The 10230-nt window shown below is 39.8% G+C and overlaps 1 protein-coding gene across 2 annotated transcripts in view; it reads left to right on the top strand.

The window, feature by feature from the left end:
- The window catches only part of LOC126401720 (cystathionine beta-synthase-like), a 17208-nt gene extending 8055 nt beyond the window's left edge, over window positions 1-9153 (top strand). For both annotated transcript variants that reach the window (XM_050063172.1, XM_050063173.1), the window contains 13 exons: window positions 491-597; window positions 1668-1802; window positions 1920-1999; window positions 3149-3353; window positions 3459-3550; window positions 3700-3825; window positions 4221-4305; window positions 4394-4499; window positions 5515-5592; window positions 5684-5818; window positions 5931-6039; window positions 6428-6512; window positions 8284-9153. In XM_050063172.1, coding sequence (XP_049919129.1) covers window positions 491-597; window positions 1668-1802; window positions 1920-1999; window positions 3149-3353; window positions 3459-3550; window positions 3700-3825; window positions 4221-4305; window positions 4394-4499; window positions 5515-5592; window positions 5684-5818; window positions 5931-6039; window positions 6428-6512; window positions 8284-8417 — 1477 coding nt within the window. In that variant the 3' untranslated portion in view covers window positions 8418-9153. The remainder of the gene's footprint in view (window positions 1-490; window positions 598-1667; window positions 1803-1919; window positions 2000-3148; window positions 3354-3458; window positions 3551-3699; window positions 3826-4220; window positions 4306-4393; window positions 4500-5514; window positions 5593-5683; window positions 5819-5930; window positions 6040-6427; window positions 6513-8283) is intronic.
- Window positions 9154-10230: the final 1077 nt, after the last annotated feature.

Raw genomic sequence — 10230 nt, forward strand, 5'->3', positions numbered from 1 at the left:
TTGATGAAATTGACCTTGATCTGCGCCATAAAACAAATATTGGGCGTCTATGGACGTATGTGGGGCTTAGGCCTATAGATATGAATATGTAAACGTACGCTCGTTTCTTCTGTTTGCCACATGTGCATATTGACATTAATGGTAAAAAAAAAAAAGTGCCGCCGTGTCCACATATGTTCATGACCACGCACGAGTGTCTGGTAAGGTGGTACTCATAACCTTTCTTCAAGGTTGGCAGGTCTGCACATATATAAATTATCACTTTGTTTTGAACTGGTGAGAACCAGTTTCAACAAACTCACGGGGAGTGCCACTCTTCAAACAAACACTTCATATAAGAAACAAGTGGAAACAAGTGTTATAATCTCAAACTGTTGGTTAGAGTTAGCGTGATAATACTTGCAGTGCATCTTCCCACACAAACATGCGGTTTCTGGATGTTTTATGGACTTTGCTTAAACATTGTTTTTGTTCCACTTTCTCCTTCCAGAACGATTGCTCCAGCCATTCTCCCAAACATCCTGCACAGGATCGGAGACACTCCCATGGTTCGCATCAACAAGATCCCCAAAGCATTTGGACTCAAATGCGAATTATGTAAGTTAACTGGCACTCAAGCCGAGACACATCCTCAGATCAGACAGGTGTGACTGTTGATTACTCATAGACACCATGTAATTAAGTGAGAGGTGGGTTGAGACGTGTTGTATATGTTATTGTTTGGTATTATTTCATTTTGACTGCGATCATGAATGCCACAAATAAAGGTGGTTCAGCTTTCTGATTTAACTCTTATCAAAATGGCCTTTAAAGGAATACCTTATTGCTCAAATGATCATTTCTGTATCAATTACTCACCCCGTGTTAAGTCGAATTTGTGAATAAAACTTTAAAGCCTCCGTGGTGAACGAAGAATCCAAAAAGTCATAGTGGTCTGCATTTAAAAACAGCAAAACTATATCAAAACATCTGCTTCCAAACTCTCACACAGCTCATGCAGTATAATACAAATCTCATTCTTCGAGACGTATGATCATTACTTCCCAAACAGACAGACCTTTCTGACAGGGAACAGAACTAAAAATTAAACGTATCCATGCTCTCTTCAAACCCAGACTCCATTGACAAAAACAGTAATTTTACCTTGCTGGACCCACAAGCTGCTGGTCTACCGCTGCCTTGGTCGGATTGTTTGTTTGCGTTATTGTGTGACTTTGGTGATTTAAAGGTTTAGTTTGGCTTCACCAAAGTCACACAATAACACAAACAAATTAACTTTATAAGGCAGAAGTAGACCAGCAGCTGCTGTGTTCTGTGTTGAGGCAGAATTACTGTTTCTGTCAATGGAGTCTGGCTTTGAAGAGAGCATAGATAAGTTTCTGTCCCATCAGTTCTTCTGCAGAAAGTGTTGTCAGTTTTGGAAAGTACTGATCATACGATTGGATAAATGAGACTTTGATTATACTGAGAGTTTGTAAATGGAGGTTTTGATATAGATTAATTTATTTAAGAATTTTCTGCATTTCTGGATTCTTCGTTCACCATGGAGGCATTCAAGAAAAACTTTTCTTTAAGAATTCAACTTAACACAGGGTGAGTAGTTGATATGCAAATGGTTATTTCATTTTTCCTTTAAAGTAACAAATCTTTCTGTTGTGCATTTGCAGTGGCCAAGTGTGAGTTCTTCAATGCCGGCGGGAGTGTCAAGGACAGGATCAGCCTGCGGATGGTGGAGGACGCCGAGAGAGCTGGCATCCTCAAGCCTGGAGACACCATTATAGAGCCCACCTCTGGAAACACTGGTAATTAACTGCATGTGTTGCTATAGGGGGAGAACGGTATGTGAGGGTATGAGTGGTATGTTGATTAGTTGGAAGCAGCAGTGTTGTAAAGTTTCTATATGTGTGTGTGTTTTACAGGTATTGGACTGGCCCTGGCCGCAGCTGTGAAAGGTTACCGCTGCATCATCGTCATGCCTGAGAAAATGAGCATGGAGAAGGTGAGTTGTCATATTGAAAGTATCACTCTGTTTCAGTGCCCTTTTTTGCATTCTTTTAAAGGAAATCAATGTCTCACTATTTCCTCTAAATGCAGACTAATGATGCCCTGCACTGGCATATTTTAAACGATTATTATTGGCTATATGAAGGTGAATAACAGTACGTGACCTAAGATTTTTTTGTGGTGTGTTTGCGTCCCCAAATTCTGGTTAAGGTGGTTCAGAGCATACAACTGATATGAGAAGTGCACCGGCCAAAAAAAGGCCAAAAACCACCCATTGTACTGTGAACAGCGTGTATAGTGAGTGAGGGCTATAACCGACATCACTGCTTTTTGCTATCGGCTGAGTGAGACTTTCCATTTGAAAAACAATACCAATGGACCCGCCCATTGATGTTTGCTATGGAGTTATATAATATGTCTCTGTGTGCCAGTGTGGATCTGTTGTGGCATGAAGTTTTGCATATGATTTGGACGAGGCTTCTCCATTTCTAGCACGAGCGAAAGGCTTAAATCCAAATGCAGATATTATTGATCGGAGGCATTTTAAAGGCTTGACGTACACAGGTTCTGGTGCTTTAATACTGACAGTGTCAACATGTGAGTGAGGAAAACATTAGCTTACAATACTGCACAGCAGAACTAAAGTAACGTGGCATCAACAGCATTCTGTGGGTTTATATGTCGTAACGACATCGTGCAGAAACTTGTGTCAGAGGTGAAAATAGCATTTTGACTCTTAAACATTTGTATTTCAACCAAAATTTGAACTTTTGGATTTGAATGCACAAGGAACACTACTGTAAAGTTGCAGAATGATATAAAACCTCAAAAAGAAATAATTAAATAATGGAGCTGCCCTTTAAACAGAAGCTGATGCAGGTGATATTTTATTTAGGCTGGGTTTTATAGTTTATAACCTTTGTTATCTAAATTGAAGAAGCTTAATTATAATCTAAGGGTACTATATAACCAATAAATAGTGGACTTGGATTTGGCAGATAATCCTTTTATGACACAAATTACATGTGCCAAGGACATTGTCTCTGCAGGTACAAAATCAAGATACGCAAAAAAAAAAAAAAAATCTATATTTGATATATATAGATTTTAAATTTATACATTTTTCGGTTTTTGCTCTTTTTAGGTGGATGTTCTGAGAGCTCTCGGAGCCGAGATTGTCCGCACGCCCACCAGCGCTCGCTTCGATTCGCCAGAGTCTCACGTCGGCGTGGCCTGGCGCCTTAAAAACGAGGTCCCCAACTCTCACATCCTGGACCAGTACCGTAACCCGAGCAACCCCCTGGCTCACTACGACACTACAGCTGAGGAGATCCTGGAGCAGTGCGACGGTGTGATTATTTTCCTCAAGAATACAAATGTACTGTCTGATTTTGTCTCCTCTTTCCAAGCACATTTTTATTCAACATTTCTCTGGACTCCTCCCCTCCTAACAGGCAAAGTGGACATGCTGGTGGCAGGAGCAGGCACAGGCGGGACTATCACAGGCATCGCCCGCAAATTGAAGGAAAGATGCCCCAACATCAAAGTAAGTGTCTGTCTTGAAGTCAAATACGACAAGTCACTGTTTCTGAGATCATATGTCTGATTGTTTTGTTGTGAAGCTATGAAGCAGAGGAAGTGGAATAACTGCCTGCTGAGAGTCTCGTGTTTATGAATGGTGTGTGTTGTGTGCAGATTGTTGGTGTTGACCCAGAAGGCTCCATCCTGGCTGAGCCCGAGGAGCTTAACAAGACCGATAAGACCCAGTACGAGGTGGAGGGCATCGGGTACGACTTCATCCCCACTGTGCTCGACAGATCAGTGAGTTCTAGGGGTTTTTTTTGTCTATACCTCCCTTTTTCTTATGTTTTCTGACTCTGCTGACTCTTGTGTTGACAAGCCGCCTCCATCCAAGCACAGTTTGAACATCATTGCAAATTGTTCAGCATCAAATTTAAGAGAGACTTACGTATGTAGTAACATTTTCATGGGCCTCCATGCTGTTAACTACTGTTGACTAACCTGTTATCCTGCATGTTCGTGACATCAAATGTGAGACACCAGTACAATAAACATAAAGGAACACTTGTCTAATGGCAATGTGAAAAGACTCTTTCACCTATTGTCAGTGGGTTCTCTGGCTTTTAAAAAATTCTGCATATACAGGCCAATTTTGGTGGAAAAATCGAATTATAATATGTCTTTATTTTCGTCAGGTAATTGACACCTGGTACAAGTCTGACGACGAGGAGTCCTTCAACATGTCTCGCATGCTGATGAGAGAGGAGGGCCTGCTGTGCGGTAAGTGCTCAGGGTCTCACGGACACAAACGCACCAAGTCTCGCTGAGGTTGTGAAGTCAGCTCACCATTTGCTCCTTCCCACAACAGGTGGCAGCTCCGGGACGGCCATGGCAGCGGCAGTAAAAATGGCCAAAGATCTGAAGGAGGGCCAGCGCTGTGTGGTCATCCTGCCAGACTCCATCCGCAACTACATGTGAGAATCCACACGTGTCCAATAACCAGTCTATTTCTGTAACTTGCAAAATGTGCAGGGATAAGACGGCACCAACTAGTTTCTCTGACAACTAGGGGGCAGATGATTCTAGTATTTTGGCTAACATGTTGTAAGATAATTTTAAACCTACACATCTAGTAGAAAGAGAGCAATATGGGTCTCCAATTGTTGCCCCTGTTGCCAGAAAAAGTAGTTATATAAATCATTTTTAAACAGTGTGCAACAAATATTTTAAATTGTTTAAAAAATAATTGAGCCAAAAAAAATCAAAACTGTGGGAAGTTTCTGGACTTTCATGGTCGAGTCCAGGGATACTCAACTTGCTTTGCCCAGGGGCCACTTTTGCACACTGACAAGAGGCCAGGGGCCAGTCAATAAACAAACATCAATATATTTATCAGCGGCCCTGTACAGGTCAGGTGCACGCAGGGACGTTTCAGGGATTTGAGGACATTTGGGACTTAGCTTGGACTTCTGTTAGGAGGTCCAGGGAATTCTCCCCCCCTTAGATAAACAAGATCTATCTTCTGGCACCTTATTTACATTCAAGTTACAAAAACAACATAATCAATTTGTTTTCAGTTTGAATTAGAAAATGGATTGTGGGTCACCTGGCACCCTATCACAGCGACATTTGGCTGTAAGTTGACTTTTTGTGGAGAACAAATGACTTTATACATGAGCAAAGTTTCTTGTCAGTTTCGATTTTTTTAGCCACGTCTAGCTCCCCCATGTGGCCAATCAAGGTAATTTGATCAGCAATGATAAGTCACACTGAAAAGTTATATGGATCAAACACACAGAGCTTCTCAGGAAAGATGTGTAGTTACTGTGTGGTCTGATGATTTGAGCCACTGCTGCCCAAATAGCCTCAGAATACAGGCAGTAAAACAAAGTTGGAGGTCACTTAAGGTCATCTGGCCCTCAGATCTTTATTGTCTAAACACAGCTAAAGTAAGTTGACTTTGTTGTTGTTGTTTTTTCTCCCTTCAAGGTCCAAATTCCTGAGTGACAAATGGATGGTCCAGAAGGGCTTCCTGAGTGAGGAGGACCTCATGGTGAAAAAGCCATGGTATGTGTAATTATAGGGTGTATTCTCTTCTTCTGCAAATCTCCTGCATGTGTGGTTTTATAAGTCCCTGTAATTTCCCTCTGTCTGTCAGGTGGTGGAACCTGAAGCTGCAGGGTTTGAACGTGTCCGCCCCGCTCACCGTCCTGCCTTCCGTCTCCTGCCAGAGGACCATCCGGATCCTCAAGGAGAAGGGCTTCGACCAGGCGCCCGTGGTGGATGAGGCTGGGTCAGTGTCACGCTCAAATACTGCATGTCTGGGTCCTTTAATTGTAGCGCCGCTCAGCACCTTGTGCTCTGCAGAGACTTTAACCTTAACCTGTGTGTGTGTGTGTGTGCAGGTTAATCCTGGGCATGGTGACTCTCGGGAACATGCTGGCCTGTATTCTGGCAGGGAAGATCAAGCTGTCGGACCCGGTCAGCAAAGTGCTCTACAAGCAGTTCAAACAGGTCAGACACTTAAACATCTCGGGGTTTTTGCTCTTCTATTCAAGGAGATGTGGAAAGGTGTGAAAGTGATGCCCCTGGATGTGTACTGGCTGAAACTGAGGACTAAACTCTTAAATCTGATTGGCTGACAGCAGCAGCCAATGAGATAAACCAGTTCAGGGGAGGATCTCCAGGTGAAAAGGCTTGACTAAAGGGATTTTGGCAAGTCGGGTGTGAAACAAGACAAAGTCCAGTTGCAATGTTTTGACTGGAGTTTGTCCAAAACAGATTGTAAAACCAGTTGGTTATAAAAACATTCAGCCAAGCAGCAGTAGTTAAAGATTCAGTTGTGAGAACAGTTTTATGACTTAATGGACTCCTTAAGTTGTTATCTTTATGTTCTTCTTAGATCCGTCTGACTGATAATTTGGGAAAATTATCCCGCATTCTGGAGACTGACCACTTTGCCCTGGTGGTACATGAACAGATCCAATGTAAGTACATTTTCACACTGTCAGATACACACAATTCTTGTGCTCTTATTTGCCGTTGCTCCCAGTGCATCTTTCTTTGTCCCAAAAATCTGATAAGCTCACTGACTATGTTGACATGCACACTAATATGCCACTATTATTCTGAATATGAATGAAATAGGGATTCTGTGTCCGTACGGTCAAACAACTCAGCCATCAATGGAAACTTTCAAAAAATCCTACAGTAATGCAAGGAAGGAAAATGGCAGGAAAACAGAGTCCACACACAAGACTATGGTTACATAAATACTTCCTTGAATTAGCACTGATGCGATGCATCAGACCATTTTTTCCGTCATATGCATGATCTCTTGTCCTGCAGCTAGTCGTCGTCGTCTGGGCCTGCATGCTTTTGTGAACTTAAGTAAGAAGCAAAATGGCACACGCGGCTCCAGCTGTTCCACTTCTCCATATTTTGACAAGATAAACAACATGTTAGGGCACACAAATCAACGTATGCACAGCTGCATGTGAAGGGGAATATAAGTGGAATATTCCTTTATTAACCATGCTTGTTTGCAAAATTGTAACTTTAGCTCCCCCTGGTGGTTTCACAGAGAAACACACTGTTGGAGACAGCGGTCATTCTAAAATCAAAAATCATTCTAAATGCTAAGATTTGCAACATTTGATTTATTTAATGTGACTCACATTCACAGTCAGACAGCCAATCAGTGTCTTTTTCCCAGGCACCGTAGACTGTGTTTGCACGTGGGGTGTCAATGTCTATCTCAAGGACACAATATTGACTGCTGCAGCCTGATTGTGAACCCAGGACCCTTCCACACCCACATTTTTATGATATCATCAGTCTCTCAGTGAGCTGACTGATCATTCCTCTCTGATACAAGAGTGTCAAAGTCCAGCAGACATGGGTTTTGGACAAATAGAAAAGTGGGAAACCTCTGAATATGTACATTATATAAACAGCAACCAAGTTTAGGAAGACTTTGATATTTACATGTTGCTTTAATTGTTTATATCTCATTGATTATCAGTGTTAGATAGGAAATCAGCAAACCTAATCTCTAGATTTGAACATGAAGTAACAACCTGGTCTTATCTCACAGTTAACTGAATTTATTCTCAGTCTGCAGGACTTAGAAGCATTTCCTCCTCTCTGCAGCAGCTCTATTGTAGTAACCCCTGAGGTGATGTGCCAGGGGATCAAATCTGGACACTGACCTACAAATATTGTGTAATTGTTTTTATACACACTTTATGAAGTCAATGGCCAAGGTTGATTTTGTTTACACTGCACAAAAATTCTTCACATAGCAAATGTGGAACTGCGTCATTGTTGTGCAGGTCAAAGTAAATCAAGTCCAGAGTCAAGTCGCAAGTCCTAAACCTTGAGTTTCGAGTCCTCAACAAGTCATAATGCCATTTTAACACAAATATATTACATTTACTTTACTACTATTACTTTGAGCAAGTATTTTAAAGTCAAACGGCTCAAGTCCGAGTGAAATCACGAGTCACTGGTGTTCAAGTTGAATTGCAAATCCTTTTTGATTTTGTCATGTAGTCTAAAGTTATCAAATTTGTGACTCGAGTCCAAGTCATGTGACCTGAGACCACACCTCTATCACATAGCAGCTTTAAATATTGAATTTGCAGCTCCACTTATTATAAAAGCAAAATAAAGCTTTTGGAAATGAAACCGGTGACAAGTCCTCGAGCAGGTCGTCATTCTCTGCAAACACTCACTGCCATCCTCTTCCTCCACCAGACTTGACGGACGGCTCTCCGACTCTGAAGCAGATGGTGTTCGGCGTGGTGACGGCCGTCGACCTGCTCAACTTTGTCACAGGCCGAGAAAGGAGGGAGCGATCCATGTCGGAGTCCACCGACGAACTGAACTGACGCACGCAGTACTCACTTGTACATTACTTACACTATCATAAACACAATGGGTTTAGTGTCTGAATGATGGCAAAAAATAATCTTGTGAAGTTTTTGATTGAGGTTAGCGCTTTTTAAGATACTTGTTCCTTTTTTGTATGTTTGAGTCTTAAGGTATGATAAGCAAAGTATGTGGCGCCAGTATGTTTGATAGGGTTACTTATTTTATGAAGCAGTTGATTATTACTTATGATATTTGCTTTTAGAGCTCAAAGCAAATCTTTTATAAGTTTGTGACTTGTAGAAAGCTTTTTGTTTTGTATCAGAGTCTCAAATAGAGACTTCTGTCTTTTATTTGTATGAAAAGTGCAGATTGTTCCACCGTGGCCTTGTGTACCAATCAAACATTGGATGTAAGACATAGAATAGTATAAAAGCAACATTTGTCTCATTTATGAAGATTAGATGAGTAGAGAGCTGCTGTATATAAGCACATTATCTTTCCAGTGCTGCTCATCATGTGCTACTTTTTCATTTGTGTATTTGTACACAAAAAAAAGAAATCCATGCAGTGTAATCAAATTTCTTGAAAGAAATTGTGGTGTTTTTTTTTTCCTTTTTCAACACAGCACTTGTTGTGTAACTGTAAAGACGTCTTGACTATTTAATCTTAGCTCTGTCTGAGAGAAACATTTTGTATCGCATCATTTTTCCTTAATGAATGTGTATGATTAAATAAAGTTCAAATTAAGTCTGACTGTTTGCTTACAGCCCATTAGGTTAAGAGTGTTTTTATTTAATAGGTTTTTGCACCTAAATTGCACAGAGCACTATTTTATGTAGAAGTATGTCAGAAATATAAAAGAAATTAAAATATAAAGGGACATATTTAGCTGCAAAAACAATTTTCATGCTACAGTGACATTTCAAAACATTCAAACATTAACCTCATTTTATTTTAGCCATCTTTTTAACTAAGTCCTGTAACTTTAAGGGACCACAAGATGAACAGAAGGATAAGACATGAGGAAAAAAGAATAAAACTGAATTTACTAAGTGCTTTGACAAACAAAGCAAAGCAGAAGCAAGAAACTCCAGAGGCAAAGGTAACAATAGAAACCAAACAGTACTGCCAAACTAAGGCCAGACAAAAATTAATATGCAAAAACATATTAGATTGAAGACAGATGATAATGATGAAAACAAAAAAAAAGGTTAAAAACATACCAATTATGTAAATACATAATAATATAATAATATACAATAATGTATATAAACATAATAAATAAAATATGACATCACATAAAAGCAGGTCCATAAAAATGGGTTTAAGAAGTGATTTAAAAGAAGTTACTGATGCTGCAAAAGACTTATATTTCTGTTCCTCGAAATTATGTTTATTTTTAGCACCTTTTTCTACTGTTTATTTTTACTTATGTATTTATTTTTTATTTCTACTATTATTTATTACAGTAAAAATTATTAATGTTTTATTATTTATTTATTTTTATGATTTTTTTTTTGTCCACTTCAGACCTCTTATTATCCTACTAACAAAAAATACTGTTAAGGTGATTATGAATCACCTTAATCATGTAAATATAGTGCAGTATAATTGTATATATCATATAAATAACATGTAAATCATCCTTAAAACATAATGACAATCGTATTAATTAATTCATATTTATGTATTTTGCGGTTATTAACATTAGAATGACCCTCTAAGAGCTCCGTTAATCATTTTTCCAAGTTTATACAATGGGCCGTGAACGCAGATATTAACAGTCATTAACGCGCTGTGTTTGTGTCTGCCATGTGGTTTGTGTCGCAC

This window comes from Epinephelus moara, chromosome 15, assembly GCF_006386435.1.
Source record: "Epinephelus moara isolate mb chromosome 15, YSFRI_EMoa_1.0, whole genome shotgun sequence".
In the NCBI taxonomy this organism is placed as follows: domain Eukaryota; kingdom Metazoa; phylum Chordata; class Actinopteri; order Perciformes; family Serranidae; genus Epinephelus; species Epinephelus moara.